The 18,861-nt window shown below is 53.8% G+C and overlaps 1 protein-coding gene across 8 annotated transcripts in view; it reads right to left on the bottom strand.

Moving 5' to 3' along the window:
- CDH22 (cadherin 22) overlaps nucleotides 1-18,861 on the bottom strand; it is a 93,664-nt gene that overhangs the window by 10,863 nt on the left and 63,940 nt on the right. For 7 of the 8 annotated variants that reach the window (XM_052782542.1, XM_052782523.1, XM_052782527.1 and 4 more), the window contains 3 exons: nucleotides 11,957-12,093; nucleotides 3,662-3,783; nucleotides 3,228-3,345 (listed from right to left, as the gene is read on the bottom strand). In XM_052782542.1, the coding sequence (XP_052638502.1) occupies nucleotides 3,228-3,345; nucleotides 3,662-3,783; nucleotides 11,957-12,093 (377 nt within the window). Of the gene's footprint in view, nucleotides 1-2,093; nucleotides 2,156-3,227; nucleotides 3,346-3,661; nucleotides 3,784-11,956; nucleotides 12,094-18,861 lie in introns of those variants that run through there. The other variant, XM_052782580.1, reaches the window with a different exon arrangement.

Here is an 18,861-nt window from a genome sequence, read left to right as displayed (position 1 = left end):
CTATAATTCAGCTAACGCAGTCTCCTGCAGGGTCACCTTTTGCTCTTGTAGCTCTGACCCGGACCATCAGAGCCAAGGCAGCTCTGTGTGCTGCTGGGAGCGGATGAGCAGGGCTGCAGGCACTTTGCAAGGGCCGTCCCCACTGTGCAGTTTTGGCTGCAGTGGGCCCTGACCCAGCAGGGTTTGGGCACACGGCAGTGTCGTGACCATATCGTGGCAGTACAAGGCTGCAGCAGACCTGTCCTGTGACCACTGCCGTATGCCCGCTTACTAGTGGGTACTCCACAAGCTCTTCATCTGATGGACAGGCTGCCCCATCAATCACCCTGGGCTTTCCCTAAAACGCTTGCAGGCTTCCTCGACGCTGCCCACAAGGAGCTCTAGAAGAGCCTAGGCAGTGCTCAGCATCCTCTCCTGCCCTCCCGCGCTACCCCGCCTGGCTCTGCTTCCACCTATGTGATGGGGCTCTGCGCTTTAACCTTTAACGGACTCTCACTCGTTCTGCTTCCCCAGCCTCCTGCGGGGTCAGTTTTGCCAGCAAGGTGCCTGCCCGAGCAGCCGCCCCTCGCGCTCCCGGCAGCCCCCCCGAGGGAGCCCCTCCACGCTGCGGCCAGCTCGGAGCCTCGGACACCTCTCCGGCAGCTCGCAGCAAACTCGCTGCTGGCCAAAGCCACCCAGGCTCCCCACCTACCAGCCCTGCTGCAGCCAGGTGCTCTTGCCCTGCCAGATGAACTCTAATGGGAGCGTTCCCGAGTGGATGCTGGTCCCTGCCGTGCTGAGGACAAGCCACCCTCCCGAGGTGGCTTTCTGCTGCCTTGCAGGAGCCGAGGGAAGGAGGTGCAAAGCAAAAGAGAGAAGGATTTAAGCAAGAGCTTAGCAAATCCATCTGTGCTGACATCCATCAGTGTCACTCCTTGGCTGCAAAAGCAATATTTATAAATCACGTTTCAAAACTGGCTACAAATTTGTACAAAGAAACAGATGGGCTGGTGGTAGCAGTTTGTCACCACTGATATTTATATGGAGGAGTAGAGACAAGTACAAGAGGGGTGAACACACGAGAGGGAGGCAAAAAGGGGGACAAAGGAGGATGCAGCAAGGGAACCCACGAGAGTAGAGGGCAAAGGTGAGTGCACCCAGGGCACTCAATGGACTGCAGAAAGGGTGGGGGGAGAAATCAAAGGAAGGGAGATGGCACTAAAACACACACAGGTTAGAAATGAGGGGTGCCTCCATCTGCACAGGCAGCCGCCTCCTCTTGCTGTGGAAGACAGCATTGCTTGGCAATTGGGAGCATCTCCAAACACCCTGGGAATAACCCTGCAGCAACAGCATTTGTTTTCCTGAGAGCAGAAGGCGGGAGGTGATGCCAGCTTTTACTCATTTTATGCAGTGTTGCACCACATGCAAAGTTTGTGGGATCATTTAGCACGAAGGATTACCCTGTGCAACGACAGCCTCGTCCCACTCAAGAGAGCAGCCGCTCTGGAGGAGGCAGCAGCACACGAGCCTGTGTCCTGTACCCTTCTGCAACGCTGGCTCTTGGGTTGCTGCTGGTGGACCCCGGCTGCACAAACGGGGGGCGATCCCCACACAGCGCTGGGCAGCGAAGCATCCCCCACTGAGCTCCTGCCGCCCCTGGCCAGGTCCCTCCCGCCAGACAGGCAGAACACAGCAGCGATGGCTCTGGGATTGCAACCCAGCCACGGCAAACATCCCAGCTCGGAGCAGGGAGCGCGGCCCTGGGCCCCTCAGAGCTTCTGGAGGGGTCTGGGTAGGGACGGACACCACGGCGTAACTCAGCACACTCAAGCGTGTTTTCAAAAGGTCCTTCAGAGTAAGTGAAGGAAGTTAATCGCTGGGCATGGGGCAAAATCTTGCAGAGGATTAAAGCTTGCTTACATGATAAGAAGCAAAGGTCTTGTGAACAGCTGCCCTGCGAGTGCAGGGACTCGGGTCAGGGACAGCTGCACTTTTTAGGACACAAAGCAGTATCAGTCCTTCTATGATTACGTCTGAAGCTTTTTTTGCTGCAAGTTCCATTTTGACTATCCCTAATAATGCTGAACCAAACTGAGCAAGCAGGATCTTACATCAGCAGAAGGCTCCTCTGATAAGCTCAGAACAAACTAAATGAGGCTTTTGACAGATGAAGCTGCAAAAACAGAAGAAAAAAAAGGTTTAAAAAAAGTAAAAAAACAAAGAAGCATTTCAATGTGGTCTGCTGGGTTCTATCTGGGCTAACCTCTTTGTCAAGGAAGTGCACATCTGGCTGGAGAAGATCCCAGTATCTGCAAGTGTCCCTGCTGTACTTACTGCTGTAATCAGTGCCTAAATTCACCCCAAACACCAGTCAAAAATAGGAAACAGCCTGACAACTACCTTTCTAGATTGTTGTCATCCACACAAATGCAGCCTGACCTTGCAGTCCGCAAAGCCAAATAGCAGCCAGGGGCTCAGCCAGCAAAACCTGCATCGCACCCCATCGGTTACAGCAGCAGGCAAGGACCGAGTCATTGGGGGCCACTGAGCCCAGAGGTGCAAAGAACCCCAGAGTTTCCCAGAGGAACAGATGGGCCCTGCCCAGCTGTGTTTCCCAAAGGACAGGATGAGCTTCAGGAAAAGCAGAGGAACCACACTCCTAAGCCACCACCTAATGGGGAATCCGGCTCTGCTGGCCGCATCCCAGACAACCTGCAGCGGCCGAGGGCTGGCTGCACAGCCCCGCTGCCTCCCAGGACTCCTGAGCTGCTCCCGTTTGTCGAGGGCACAGGGGCTGCCCACCCACACGGCGGCCCCAGGATGACCCACGCTCCAGGATTTACCTTGGAGAGGGATAAATCATAATGCTCAAAACGGAAGCGTGTTTATCTGTAAATCCACATCATCTCCTTGCCTGCAGGCAGGTTGGAGATTTCACATCAAGAAAGGGACCGAGCGCCCTGAAAACGCTGAAGGCTAACCAGACGGCACAAGAGGAGCTTTAGACCTACCTACCTGCAGCAGAGAAGAAAACTAGCAGAGCTAGAATTGAGGAAATCCAAACTGCTAACTGACCAGTCCCACCATTTTAAGGCTGGCAAGGAGCCTTGCGGAGTGCCCAAAGCATCCTGAGCTCCATCCGGCACAGATAGACCATAAGCCCGCGGCCCCGTCTCCCTCCCCATGGCCAGCTGCGCCACTCAGCCTGGAGGCTGCAGCACTGGGAAGGCTGCAGCAGGGCTTACCCTTAATATCCAGCAGAGAAAAATGGTGGTTGTTGGTGGCTTCAGGTGCCAGCGTGAAGTAGAAACGATGGCCGCCCTGAGGCTCATCACGGTCCACAACACTTATTGTCTGGATCAGCTGTGGGGAAAAAGCAGAGGCAAGAATCAGTGCTGCCTCCGCAGCCTCTCCCATGGGCCCCGCTCACCAGGTCCGGCCCAGCAGAGCATCACCGGCTTCTGCCACAGTGAGGGATGAGCCTTTGCCCCTGCAGACGGGCTTAGCTGTAGGACACCAGCAAAGTGGTTCCCAGTGTGACAGCAGCTGCACGGGAAGACATTCAGGCAGAAGGGGAAGGATGGGCAGGCTGGCACTGGTCCAGAGCACTGCTCACAGCGCGAGACCACTGCAGGCGCTGATGGGAGACCCAGGAGAAGGGCTGGGGGACACTCGCTACCTGGCCTGGCTTGGCATCCTCACACACAGCAGCTTCGTAGGGGGTGGCAAGCTCGGGCGGATTGTCATTCACATCCAGGATACGGATACGGAGAGAGGCTCTCGATACCTGTGAGTGATTATCTGAAACAAAAAAAGAAGAGCAGCTTCAGCAGGAGGGGCCATCTGCTGCTAGTAGGGAGCAAATCCTCCTCATCTCCGTCCGTCCAGAGGCCAGCGCAGCCACGCAGCTGCTGCCAGCGCAGAGGGTCGCACAGCACCGCACCTCCGCCCGCCGCGCTGACCGTCTCCGTGGGCCAGTGGTGCCGCAGAGCATCGCTCAGCCTCACCACACCCGTTTTCCAGTAAAGAAACCCAACACCTGGGCTGCGTACCAAGGACTCCCAAAATGCTGCTATTGGCCTGATCTACCCCTGGGAAAGCTGAGCAGCTCCGAGCAAGTCCCCGCGATAAGGGTCAGTCACCACAGATGAGTATCCGTGCTGCAGCCAGGCAGCACTGAGAGGGGAGAGGCAAATTCAGATACGAGAACATCGCACCCCGACTCGGATCCTGACCCTTACGTACACCCCAGGAGCTAGCAGCAACGGCTGAGAGGTGGGCGAGCAGAGCCGGGACACGAAACAGCGGGGCTCAGCTAAGAGCACGGGGCAGTGATGAAATCTGTCACGTACACCTCCGCTGCACCCAGATGATCCGGGGTCGAACGCTCCCTGTCAAGGCGTGAGGCTCCTGCCCTGGGACACCGACACCAGTTTTTGCATGACCATCAGCAGCTCGAACTTGAACCTAGCACCATCTGCCAGCGGGCATGGGGTGGGGGGGGTGGTCACGCAGCAAGATGTAGGGCAGCCCCTCCATCCCCGCGCTTGCCAGCCCGTGCCTCTCGCAGGCAGTGGTCCTGGGGGGCTCGCAGCCCGCTCCCCTTGTTGGGGTGCAGGGAGCTGCTGGCTGGGCCAGGGCTGCACCCGCTGGTGCTGCTCGAGGGTCGCTCCACACACGGGATGGGGATTACGTTTACAGCTCCATTCGCTGCAGTGCTGCTCTACCCCACACACGCACCGCAAAGGTACATTGAGCCCTCGCAATAAGATTATAAATCACTCCGGAGGGCCTAATGTCTTCTGAAGCACCTCATGCGCTTCCAGAAATGCGAACTCCCTCATACTCCATCTCCTTTGTTTTAGCCAGAGGTTGCAACTGTGACAGACCCGATGCCTCTCTCCACGCTCGGGCAGGAGCTCTGCTGCCTGTTTGTCTATAAAATTAATGCTGGCCCCCGCAGATCAGGTGGGGGAGGACCCAGGGGAGAGGAGATTTAGCACTGCTCCATAATTAGCCAGGAACCTAAGCCCCCTCCCCAGAGCTGCCTTCACCCTGTTCTCATGTTATCACTCCCTCTCACCCAGACCAGCTGCTCTGGTGATTAGATGGTTGTTTTCAGGGGAGGGAGGCAGAAGTCGTGACTAAAAGCCTGGAACTGTGTGTTATTTTAAAAGGCGTGTTGGTGCAGTGAAATAAACTGCAATTGCTTTCAGGGAGAGAGAGGAAGGGGGAGGCAGCAGGGTGGGAAGGGAGCCCGGGGGAGGCAGAGGGGTGCGCCTGATGCTCACCAGGGCCACAAACGAGCAGGAGGAAAAAGGGTTCAATTCCTGCAAGAAGGATGACAGCATCTCAGCCCACAGGAAGATGGATAACTGTCCCTGCTGCTCAGCTCTGAAGCAAGCTGGTGTTGCCCTCAAGGCAGACAGAAAGGTGCGGAAAGGCAAAGAGAGAAGGGAGGAATAAGAGCCTGGGACCCCATCTCTTCCCCTTCCTAACTGCGATCCAGAGGCACCATTCTTCCCCCAGTGCCCCACGGTGCCTGAACTGGCTGCGAGCAGGAGCCAAGCCCAGTGCTGCCGAACTCTCCCCAGGACCTCTCGGCACAGCGCGTGCCATGGACACTCTGTGGGGCCAGGTCAGGACACCTGGGTGAGCCTGAGCACGGCAGCTTCCCTTCGAGATCACCTCTCTCAGCCTCATCAGGAGGGACGCGATCAGCGTATTTGGAGCTGGGCACAACCATGGGTCTGTCCTCTTCCACAGCATCAGCAAGCAGCTGCCAGGAGTGTTTTATGCCGTGCACGCGAGTGGGGTCATCCATGCGCCACGGCACAGTGCCGCAGACCCGTGCCGACCCCTCTGCCAGAGCCATAACTAACATCCCGCTCCCCTGAGCACAGCTCAAAGCACAGTTGTCCTTTCTAAATGCACCCTGTCATAAAAAAGCTCTCCTTTCGCCCCTTCTGAAGCTGCTGAAGCCTGAGGCTCATGCTTACTCCTAGCTCAGTGACAGGGTTAAAATTTGACATCTCCAGGAACATCAAGGTTAGAAATGCAACCATTGCATTGTTGTCTACTCTTCCAGTGAGGCACGCATCAGCTTCTTTTTATTTTGGCTGTACCATGATCTATTTGAAGGTTCTTCAAATGCTTTCTTTATCAACCTCCCTCTTCCTTTGAGCCAGTACCTGGATTTACGCATGGAAAATATGAAAAATGGTTGGATGTATTTGAAAAAAGTTATCTCCAAAACATCTCTGAAATATGTTTCCTGTAACTGTGGGGCATAAACTGAATTTATGATGGTCAGAAGCATGATTAAGATTGTTGGAGTACATCTATGACGAAAGGCATGATGCGCCTAACTAATGCAGACTTCACATCTGCAAGGCCAAAAGCTCTGACCTGTGCTTCCTCTACATGCAGAGAAATGCATGCACGCACCACTACACACGCTCTGGCACACAGAAGCAAATGCTCAGCAGACATGTACCACTGCTAGGAAGAACAGCAGACTGGGTGGATGAGGGCTGCAGGAAGGCACAGAAATGTGCCCTCGAAGGGCTCTGCCAAGCCGCACCTGGCCAGTGGACAGGGCAGAGGGTTGCACATGCCAGGCTAAGTGCGACTGGAGAGGAAAAAAAAGTCATCTTCCATTGCTGCGTCTCTCCTCGGTATTCCAGCTCAGCTGACTGACATGCAAATTAGTTTAATTATTTCTTCTTCTAAAATAAATTATATTTTGCAGTGGCTGCAATATGTTGTGTCAGGCAAAATTACATTCAATATTTTTAAACTAATTGATGTCAGCCTTGAGAAAACCTGATTGACAGCAGCGAGGAAACTAGGCTGCTACCTAAACGCTTTCCTAAATTAAAATTAAACATGCCATTTTTCTGCATTTCCTTCAGGAGTTGGAATGCTATTAATCTGAAAAGACTGAGGAAAGAGACATGGAAAACACACAGAACAAGGGGGAGATGCTGGAAACACAGCAGTGCAATACAGGAGCTCCAGGCTGATGACTGGCAGCTGCCTTTGCCAACATGGGCTGAATTATTTCAGAGCTGCTGGAGCCTGCCGGGGGGTGGGGGACAGAGTTCTGCCCATCGCTTCCACGCTGCAGCGTCTGCACTTTCCTCAATGCTACAAACAGCACAGCTCAGGATGAGCAGCAAGCGCTGCCCGGACCCCCGTGCCGACACGCCGCTCAGCAGGCAGCACCCTGGCTCTGGAGCAGGAGAAAGCCACAGTCCTGCTGCGTGGCAACACTGAGGCCGAGACTCAAATGCTCCAGCTGAACCTCCAGCCACATCCCAAAGTATTTTTTCTTAATTTAATTAATCAGGAAAGTAATCTGAACAGGACAATATTCTTGCCTTAAACATTCAGATGCAAAACACCAACAACTTGCCCTCTCCCTGGGTTCCAGACAGCCGACTGCCTGCAGGACTGACGCCGAGCAGCTCTGGACAATGGCTCTCAAACGCTAGAAGCTTTGCAGCAGAAGCTCACAGTGGTGGGAAGGGATTGCCGAGAGGCTCGGCCACCTTGCCGTGGCACGAAAGGAGGGGATCAGTGGTTACTGCTGCACTGGGATCCAGTCCTTACCCCTCCAGACCCTCACACAAACTCACAATAAAGCACTTTGCATTTTTACACCCAAACCTCTACTGCGAAGCTCCAAAGCCAACCATTGCTGAAGCACACATACTATTTGCACTCCTGCCTGCACGCATAGCCATGTAGCGATAGCACACGCAGAAAGGCACTCTGCAGCTTTCCTGGGGTCTGAAGCACAGTCTAAGGAAAGCCCAGAGGACCGTGGGCTGCTGTTCATGGCTGCAGCACCTGGGGAAACACAGCTCATGGATGCTGTTGGGCACAGTGTACGACCCACTCTCTTCTGCGTCAATACCAAATTGATACACTACTGAATTCAAAATTCTTACATTAGTTGGGAAGCCAGAAGAGGCAGGCGTGGAATTTATTCCTCCCTATCTCAGCAAATTAGGAGAACAAAATGCAGAATAGAAGACTGGGATGGGCTACTCTGCTTTCCAGCACTCATGCCACAGCTGTGAAGCACAGGGTGGTTTTGTAGATGTCAGTGCAGCTGCCTGACTGCAAAGCAGAGCACTGATGGCAAGGACAAAGCATGGGCATGCCAGGGGTATGGCTCATCGGACACAGGCGGCTACATCAGAGGCTGGAGCTGAAAACGTGGCTCCCAGCTGTGGGGAAGCAAAGCGGAAGCAGCAGTTAAAGCCAAGTAACATATAAATGGCTCTCACCTCTCCTGAGTCCTGCCCAAACTCAGCAGCATGAGAGTCATTAAATCGCATCCAAACACAATGCTCTGATTAAAGCCAGTCTCCAGCAGGAAGATTTATCATCTCAATTACCAGCAGTGGACACAGCAGTCAAGGCCTCATCATTTTACATGAGCAAAGAGGAAAGCAGGAAGAGAATCACTAATATTAGCCCAAGGAAGGTAAACAGCTTGAGAGCGAGATGAAGATTTATCTCTGGAAACGCTTGGCCTGGTCCCAGGCCAGATTTGCTGAACAGCCCCCGTGCTTCCTGCTAGCTGCCACGTTGCAAGGCCAAATATTCTGCTGGCCACCAGCCGGCCGAGGCAGCTCATGCTGGGGAGTGCTTGTTCCACGGGGGGAGACCTGCCCCTCCTCTGCTCCTGCCAGCAGCAAGCAGCCCAGCCAGCCTCACAGATGCAGCCAGGCACCTTCTGCAGCTTTTCTGACTGCTCCTCGGATGCAAACACGCTCTCTTTGGTTATCCATAGGTGGGGCCCGCACCCCCGGACACCGTCTCGGCTGCAGCAGCAGCACCAGGTCCCGGAGAGGGCTCTCAAAGCTGGGAGGACAGCTCTTGTATCGGGCTGCTTGAACCTCACAGATGGGCTGCCTGTGGGAACAAGTGCTGTCAGCAGGCGAGCTTTCCATCAGCTGCCAGCTTGTTAAACCGTTCTCAGGACAGTCCTGCCAGCAGGCAGGGAGGGCAGCTCAAGGAGGCTGCAGGGAGGCAAGACCTTGGTGCAGCCTGCTCCGGGCCACGTGCCCGTGCACCGCAGGAATCGAGTGGGCACGGCGCCATGGGAATTGAGCTGGCACAGCTTCCCACCAGCCCTGACGAGCTGGGGCACCGGGCACGAGCCCAAGCAGCAAGATACCTGGTAGGCTCACTCCATTCCTTCTGCGAAGTTTACATCTCACTGAGGAAAGAGGAAGAATATTTTACCACTTGCCTCCACTGGAGTTGATAACATCCAACCCCGCTGTGCAGCAGACCCTGCGGCAGCCAGCTGCAACCTGCATGCCCGCAGCGAACACCGTGGAGCCCTGCCAGCTCTCCCCGGCCCCAGACACCCGTGTGCTGGGAACTGCTGCGTGCCGGGAACTGCCACACTGGATGCGCCAACGCCAGCACGGAGGCTCCCAGCCGCCTCGTGCTCCACACTCATGCTGCCGCGGCTGATCCCGCTGCGCTGGACACGGCCTGACAGCTGCTGCACAGCCCCGCTCCAAAACCCCTCTATCACCTGGAAGGCTGTACCTTTACAACTGCCCTTTCCGCCAGAGGATTCAGACATAAATTGTACTTTAAATTCAATATGAGTCATTAATATTTCATGATTACAAAACGTTAAGGATAATGTCACTGGGAGGAATGTCTGGGCAGTTAAAACGGATGAGTCAGAGCTCACCACGGGAGAAGTCAGAGCGCTGAAGACTCTCCCCAGCTTTTGAAGCGATCCAGCCTGACAGGCTTCCCCGCCGGAGGGGAGCCGCAGCATTTACTGACTTGTTCTGAAATCCTAGCCGCTGCGTGTAAATATTTTCCTTCTGATTCTTGTCACCTCACGTTTTCTCTGGATGCCGAGTTGTGCTGCAACGCTGTGGTCCCCTCCTCCCTGGCCACCGCAGGCAGACCCTCCCCGCGGAGCCCCCCAGATGCGCCATGGCTCTGCAGCGGGCTACCGTCCCTCCGGCGCGGCCGGGCAGCGCCGGCACGCCTGCCCATTGCTGCCCGATGCCGGGCAGGGCTCACGACAGCACCGCAGCCAGACAGCGCAGAGGTCACCCCAGCCAGCAGGCACAAAGCATCAGTGCAGAGAGGGGCTTGGGACCCCTGGCGGAGCCAGAGACATCCCCCCAGGGCAATGGGGGTCTGACCAGGGCCACTGCCCCCTCCTCTCCTGGGGCAGCAGGTCCTGTGCCCTTGCCTGGCCAGAGCAGATGGCTGCCGCCACGGCGGGGTGGTCCCGCAGCAGGAATCGATCTCTGGGCTCCAAGTCAGGCTCCAATCCGGCTCCTTGAATATGAACAGCATCTTCCTGCTCAAGAACAAGCAAAGAAACGAGACACAGAACTCCTGAGGGGTCTTTCGGAGCGAAGCCTGGGGAAGGCTCCTGCCCACAGACAGACGGGTCTTGGCACACATCTGCAGATGTCAGAAGGTGCTTTGCAGCCAAAGCAGCTCCCCGGTACAAGCTGCTGTGGGGTGGCAGAGCACAGCAGGTCCCAGGCTGCCCTGGCAGCTTGCGCATCCAAAATGTGGAAAACTTTGAAGAATACGGCAATGCCTTTCTGCTTCCCAGCACGGTGCCTGGGATTGAAGCCCCTTCTCCATCTTCAGGCTCAGAAAAAGGGCAGAACACAGAGCACTCCCTGGGGCCCACGGGGCCAGATACACCATCACACACAGGACCTGCAGAGCCCATGACCCAAGGCACCATGCAAACACGACGGAGGGCAGCAGGATGCCCAGGGCAGCTTCCTACCCACAGCGGAGCACCTGCGGGGAAGCAAAGCCTGCTCTTTGCTGCTATTATTTTCTTTTTGTTCAAGAGGAGTTTATTCAGAGCTTCTTTGAGCAGCAGGACCCAGGCTTGTTCTTTTCTTTCTTAACTGGAGATGAAAAGACAAACAGAACTTCTGCTGGAAGCGTCCACGCCAGGCTCCGCCACCCCCATCACGCGGAGGGAAGATAAAATAACAAAACCCGCAGAGCCACTAAGCTGTTCCCTCCCAGCTCTCCCAACTGGGTGTGAGCAGATTGGGCAGTTACTGTAAATACAGGCTAAAGGATAGCACAGCTATAAGGGAAGGAAGAGACCATCACCAGGGCTCTCGTGGGAGGGTCAGAAAGGAGCTAATTTCAGAAGAGGACAAAAGAGCTTCACCTCACCCTCTGCCCACGGCTTTTCCTGGTGGGCTGCAGGGTGAGGCCAAGCACTGCGGCCAGAGCCGAAGCAGCCTAGTGGTACCAACCCTGGCAGCGCCGCTGCTCTCTGTCCCCACGATGGGGGCTCAGGGACACTCTGGCCCCACAGCCCCTTCCCACTGCTGCAGTGCCAGGACCTCCCATCCACTCCTTGCTGTGCCTTGCCAAGCCTGCAGCCACACCAAGGGCAGGGAGACCAAGGAGGAAAAGCATCCAGAGCCACAAACCCCGTGTGCAGGTACAGCCTGCAAATCCCAGCCACCATGCGCCCCCAGCAGAAGCGAGCGCTGGCAGCCATCTGTGCCACAGGGCTCCAGTTGATGGGGCATCCACCCACAGCACGTGGCTGAACGGGGGGCTGCAGGTGATGTGAACACAGACCCCCTGGGAGCCCCCAGAGCCGCTCAGCAGGTGTGAATGCAGGGAGCGAGCTGCACAGGGATGACTGGCAGAGCTGGCGCATAGATAACACAAATTTGATTAGCGTTCATCAAATATACTATTCGACCATGCTCCCTTATTAATGCTCAAGTCAGGAAGAGTATTTTTAGGTTGTCTAGGGAGATGTCAGACTCAGTGCTGCTGCATTTTTTTTTTTTTTTTTCCGCTTCGGTGTTAATCAACACTTGCATCTTGGTCACCTCTGCAGTGAACGCACCCCATATTTCCCCCTCTGCCCCACTCCAGTCCAGCACAGACTGCTCCACACAGCACTCCTCCATCTCACCTGCTTCCATCGCCAGGACAGTGATGTTGTGCCACCCTGCCGTCTCCCGGTCCAGGACCTTTCCTGTCACAATGGCACCTGTGTTGGCATCGATGTCAAAGATCCTCTCTGCATCTGTGCTGCGGTCGATGGCGTACCTGAGACCAGGCAAAAGGGGAAACTGTGAACAGTCGGATGTGCCAAGCCCAACCTCGCCATCAGCCCCAGGAGTATAGGGATCTAATGCAACAGGCCCTATATCACGACTCTCACTTTTCCTTTGCTGCAGCATGGTACACGAAGGCCACGTTTCTACCAGGCTGCAAGCCCAGAGCCCTCAAGTAGAATTAAAGTGTGGCTTTTGGTGCATAAAGTGGAACTAAGCACAGACTGTGGACAAGGGGAGAAACCTGCTCTGATGGGAACCTTATGCTCAGGATAGACAGAGCGATATAGATATCGTGGGCTATAACTACACTCATGACTCTGGGAAGCTTCTGAGCTAAAGGTTCAGGAAAAACACCAACCCAAACCGAAGGAAGGCACCCCTTCTCGAGGAGCCCACTTCACCTTCCACCCTCTCTCCTGATCCTGTCACAGCACCCACCCAAGTGAGAGACCTGGAGGACAGCACAGCAGCACACAGGCAGGCTCTGAGCCAGACCTGCAGATAACCTGAACCGCAGCTACAGCAGTTACAAATGGCAAGGTCTCCTCTGAATCCAGACTGAACCTGTGCAACTGAAGCAAGAACCCTGGCAGCAGAGAGGTGGGCAATGGCCAGCATCCCCACAATCAACACAGCACATCAACCCCAGCAGCCATGAGATTTGCCCTAGTTTGGGCTTCCCAGTTTCATGGGAGCAGGCTGAAGAGCTCCTCAACCTCCAGCTGGCTCCAGTTGCTCAGCAGAGACCCTTCACATGCAGCTCTCATTCTTCTCCTTCAGCTGTTCCAGCACTGCCCCGAACAGCCCCCTCCCTGGGCACCCCACCAACAGCCCACCCTCTCCCTGTGTCCCCTCTGGAGAGCATGACTCCCACATCTTCCCAAAGGGCAACCCCACAGCTCACAACAAGAGTCAGACACCTGGGTTTAGTCTTGTGCCTTAGCCACGACACCACAGCCCACGCAATCAGTCTCAGTGGCACGTCCTGCATTTCCAACCATTACACACCTCACACATGGAATAAAGCAAGCTAACGCTAAATCAGGGCACAATTAGATGTGTGCTCCTTGGGGAAGGGACTGGAAGGGAAGCCCAATCCAGCTGAGGCCCTTGAGCACAGCCGTAACACAAATAACAAACACCACACTGCAATCAGAATTAAAAATCCAGAAGGCCTACAAATCACAAACAATACAGCATAATGTTATTGTGTACAGCATCTTTCATACACACTGCATCCCAGAGTACTTTACAGAATTAAATAATACAAGACAGCAAAGAGTACAAAAGATAAATTACCAAAAGGAGGGCTGTGAATAAATTAAAGCCTTCAGTCACATGTCCAACAACAGAAGGAAGATAAATGTAGGGACAAAGCAAGCTGGAAAGCTGACGAGACAGGACAGTACTGAGAGGCCACGTCAGACAGGAGGAGCAGAGCAGGAGCGGCTCTAGGCTAGAAGCACGTTCAGGATGGTGCAGGCGCTCCGCACACTGCAGGGCGGCTTTCCCGAGTGCTTGCGTCTTGCCTGGCACAGTCCAGCTGTGGTCTGTGGGTCCAACAGCCACATGGCTCACAGCCGAGGAACACCAGCTCACCTTCTGCATGCAAAGACAACCACTCTGCACAGAGGAATCAACGGCCTCCATGCCTTTCTGACCCATGCCCTGGGTGGGGGGAACCAGCTGCAGATGAGAGTGCCTCCTGAGGGGCACCTATCCACACAGCCCGGCAGCTCGCTCGCTCGCTCTGATGGAGGCACGAAGGCATTTCTACGCCCTTTAAAGTGTTATACAGTACCAATTACATTCCTTAGCGCTCTCCCTTTCGGACAGACAGGGGGATGAGAGAGAAAATACAACAGCACTTGCCTGTAGTTAAGGAAAAAACGTTCAAAAATCACTATCTATATTGCATCTGCACACATGCATGATCTAGCATGTTCTGCACCTATATGGCTGGCTTCCTCCCTGGTCCTTGCATCTAGAGGCAATGGGGATCTGCCACACGAAGCCAAGTACAAGCCTAGGCATCTCTGAACCAACTGCCAGGGACTTCCTAGCCAACCTGCATTTTCTGCCCCAACTCCCAGCTGGAAACAGAGCCTCTACAGGCATGTAGCCAGCTCCAGAAGGGACAGTGACACTGTCTTGGCATGTACTGCAGCCTCTCATCCACTCTGTGCTCGCTCACTGCAAACAGAAAGGAGAGGTCTGGCCGCTCTGACTTGTACACATCCGACCAATGTACTGCTGGAAGGAGGAACAGAAACCAGGATGACAACACCTTATATCTTTCCAATAGCATAATTGATGCATTTGCATAACGGTTTCCATTGTTATGCCACATCACCTGACCTCGAACACATCCTGTCTTCCATTCTGCTTTTTAATACTGTTAGAGTTCAAGATGGTACTTCACTCTCCATATGCCTTCCCCGTTTCTCACGTAAGCACATGCCTGTTTTGTTCACACTCATGTCATTGCTGCATAAACAGAGATGTCCACAAAAAATAGCTACACAGAAAAACCCAGTTAGTGATGGGAGACATCACTGAGCCTGGAAACATCTGACACCGGCTGCCTGCATGGCCAGAGGGCAGGAGGCTGGTAGGGGAGCGCTCTGTGTCATGCCACTGGTAACCTTTTCTTATGCTTCTAATTGTTTTGCTGCTGAGGTTGTCTTCTGTCACTTCCGAATTGTCTGCTGAGGACTGACTGCCCATACCCTATGGCAGGACACAAACCAAACCAGAAATCTGATCCCTTTGTCACCACTGCTACAGAGAGCCACCACCTTCCCAACACTGCGCCAGGGGAAGAAGACAGAGCTCTGAGCTTTGTCTGCTTTTGCCACGAAAGTTTTCTTCTACGGACTGCAATTTTGGAGGTGGCCAGTCCAGGTGGGTCTGTAGCTCTCCATCTGCGCCGAGTGCTGTGGAGGCTCTGGAGCACTAGGCTGGCATTGGAGCTGGGGACTGAGGGGGCACAGGGATGTCCATCTGTCCCCACAAAGCCACAGCCATAACCCGCTCAGAGCTGCAGATCAACCTGCTCCACGCTGCTCTACACAGCGACAGACCTCCCCTTCCAAGAGCTTATGGCTAACCCTGTGCTAGAGCAGCTAGAACGAGAAGCTATCCACTGCGCTCAGCTTACATCATTTTGTGCAACACAATCTTTACCAACCAAAGTCTGTGCTGACCATTACAAGCCTCTCCACCTCTAGTAGTCCAGCTTCATATTCATATGTCCCACTGAAGTCAAACAGTGCTTTTCACCTGGGAAGAGGTAGCAATTAATCCCTGGGTCCTCCAGGTACTCAGAGATAGAGCATATGCTCATTCCTCCTAAAGCTGGCTGGTGCTCCATATCTGGAGCTGCAGTCCCCAGCTCTGATTGGGATGCGGACCTTGTAATCCATTTTCCTCTCTTTCTGCTGGCACTGCCTATTGGTTTGGACGTTACAAGTGACTGTTTAATTTAGACAGCTTTCTTGGTGCTCATCTTTCTCGTGAATGCCTCTCTCAAGCAGTTTGTTTCACTTCTCCCCCTGAATGCAACAAGGAGCACATTTTATGCCATGTGTTTTGTTAATAGGGAGCTTTTCAAACACTGTGTGAAAAGCTTTTTGTTGTGTTTGTTTTTTCCTCCTCTCTCTTTTGTGTTGAAGCAGGTTGTAGCTCTTGCTGTGCTGTTGGAGTCTATAAAATGCCCATGTCCAACACGTGTCTCCAGATCTGGCGAATGCCAAACAAGAATATCTCTGAGAACCTTAAATCCCAAGCAACATCTTCCCAGTGCTGATAAAGCCTGGAATGCACACAACCAGAGCACAGGCTCCCACTGCAGAGAGAAAAACAAAAGGCTCCCATACAAACAGCCTCACAAACACAGACAGTCTATCACTGTATTACCTCACACAACGGCTTAGCTGAGAAAAATTGCACTACGCCCAGGAAATGTACAGCTAAAGCCAAAAAGCCAACTGGAAACAAAATTCTTTCTGAAAAAGAGTGGTTCCAGGTTTTGTTAGGCAACAAACAAGGATGCAATAAAATAAAAAGCACCAGCCCTTTAGAAAGGCATTTACTGCCTGTACCATGGTGGGTTTTTGTGTTTCCCCCTGCCGCCCCGAGAATGCATGCAGCCCCTCTGCCATGCTGAACTTCAGCACAACTCCCTGCTGCACAGCATCGGCACCAGAGGGAGGGTGTCCCTCCCTGAGCAGCCATAAGCTGGGGTTGCTCACCCAGAGAGATGGGGTGCTCTTCAGGCACCCTAAGTCCCAGCTTTCCTCCCACCCAGGCAAGCGGCTGCCAGGGGCTCTACATCCACATGCAGCTGGGAGAGGGGCAGCGAGCAGTGCCTCAGGGATACCTCCCATCAACAGGGGAGTCGGATGCCCCTTCAACCCTCGTGTCTTCATAACAGGTCACTTGCGACCCTGCTTTAGGCTGGATGGTGCAGCAGGAGCCCCACAGCCCTGTTTGTGCTGGCCTGGGGATGAAAACAAAGAGCCAAGGGCACCTCCTTTCCCATTTGGCTAAAAATACTTCCCAAACCTCGTTACTGGCAGCCTGGTGTCAGCAGGACCTGGAAACGCTGACAGAGCCGATTTTGGCTCTGCTGTCTCTGGCAATCCTTGTTCTTCCCTGCCTCAAGGGGAGAGTGCATCTTGTCATGATAGAAGGCTGTGGCTCTCCCCTGTTTACAGGGCAGAGCCAACACACAGACTGGAGTCCAGGAGACAGCAGCCACTGCAGAAACACAGGCATGTCTTTGCTCCCACCTCTGGCAGACGAGAATCAGGAAGTTAAAGGGATCCACTGAACTGCAGTGACTTGAAAGGGTTCATACCGACTTCAAGGAGCTGAGGATCAAATACTGGTCATGCTGTCAGGACCAGTTGCTCTCTAATGTATCAGAGGTGAAGTACAAGTGCTGGCTTCTTGTGACTGTACTTTGGAGTAGCTCACTTGAAATGTGAGGTGACTTACTGCCGTCTCCTGCTGATGGGTTAGTGTCACATCCCGGCAGGGTGCTGCAGGATGCTTGCGTTAATGTTTGTGCACCACTTTGAAGCTGTGAACAGCTACCTACATGGCAAAGTATTTTATTAAATTACCTGGCTACCCAGAGGACAGGAAAGCAGGAGAGATCCAACAGCACCTTCCTCCTGCACTGGTGCCACATCGGTGTGACCAATATAAGCCTGCATCTCCACTTGGTACACGTTAAAATGGCAAGGAAGGCTCACCCACCTGCACTCCTCAGACAAGTGCCAAGGGAGCATCACAAGGGTATGGAGCTGCCACTGCTCATGACAGCAGGCACTGCAAGAACAGAGGGGAGTAAGAGATGGACCGATAGAGACCAAATGCCACAGGGGAGCATGGGGGATGCAGGATGAGCTACCTGCCTGGGGATAGCTAGAGGGAGGACACATATTTGAATGCATCAAGCCTGACAAGGGAAAACACGTTGCAATTCTCAAGCTGCAGCAGATGCCTGGGAGTCCTGTTGGCTGGGCCCTCATGCCTGTGCACGAGGCATTGCCTTGTCTGGCACTAAGCTCGCTATATAAGAGAGACACTCATATAGCAAAGTTTGGCCTCTAACCCTCTTGCTCTTGCAGAGTACTTGAATCTGCCTCTCTCTGCTCCAGGTCCCCATCACCTTCTGCACAGCAGTAGAAAGCCTCCCTCCACTGCTTTCTTTTGTTCTGTCTGCAAACAATGCAACAAGCTCCACAGGGAAGCAGCAGAAAGAACAAGAAAAAATGAGAATAAGAATAGTTCTGTCCCCAAGGCCCTTTTCCTACAATTACAGATCAGAAAATAAGATCTATGTTCTGCAGCACTGCTAGAAACAGTCAAGTGAAGAAGCAGATGCACACATGTACACACACACAGATGCATAGAAAGACTGCACACATCTGAAGAGTGCAAGCTAAACAGCCACATGCATGGGGTGGGCCACAAAGAAAGATATCAGACACGTAGCCTGAACGGAGAGGGTAGCCACATGACAAGGTGAGCAGAGTTACTTTGAGAACATGGCCAACAGACAGCACCAACTACTGCAAGCGGTGCAACGCTCACATATGTAGTTCCTGGCATGCCAAGGCTGATTTCATTCACATTCACCCCAAAGACAACTTCCAGCATCCAGCTTTGTGACATAGTAGTCTCTGCTAGCTGCCAGGCATCTGTAGATGGCAGCTTTCCATGTGTAAATTCTTTTCTGAGCTTTCTAAACATCTCAATCTTCATTTCCACGAAGATCAGGAGATACCCCTCACCCTACCTTGAACCAGTGCGTTCCCCATGGCTGCACAGCGCTGGAGCTCAGCACCCCAAGCAGCCACACGGGGACATCATCGAATGGGATCAGTACTGTAACCGAGCCCTCCCTGGCCACGTCCTCCTCCATCCCACGTCCCTGTCCCTGCTGCGTCCCAGTTTATCGCTGTCTGGGATGGGCTCCCTACAGAGCTCTCAAATGCAAAGCCACCGCTGCTCATTTGAAGCGAGCGGGTGTGCACAGGGTGCCTGCAGCCCTGCCATCACCTGGCATGAGAACACACGTTTCAAGGAAATTTTCCACACATTGAGGATGTTTTCTGAATGCCAGCTTTCCAACCCAACTGCTTGTGACTCAGGCCAGTTGGCAGAGCCAGAAGGCTGCTTTGTGCCTTAGGTAATAACAATTTAACAAGGTAACAATCTCTTTAGCCACAAATTAAATGGAAAT

Source organism: Harpia harpyja, chromosome 1 (assembly GCF_026419915.1).
Source record: "Harpia harpyja isolate bHarHar1 chromosome 1, bHarHar1 primary haplotype, whole genome shotgun sequence".
Taxonomy (NCBI): Eukaryota; Metazoa; Chordata; class Aves; order Accipitriformes; family Accipitridae; genus Harpia; species Harpia harpyja.
The sequence above is the reverse complement of the archived record's forward strand: the minus strand, read 5'-3'. Positions and strand labels throughout refer to the sequence as shown.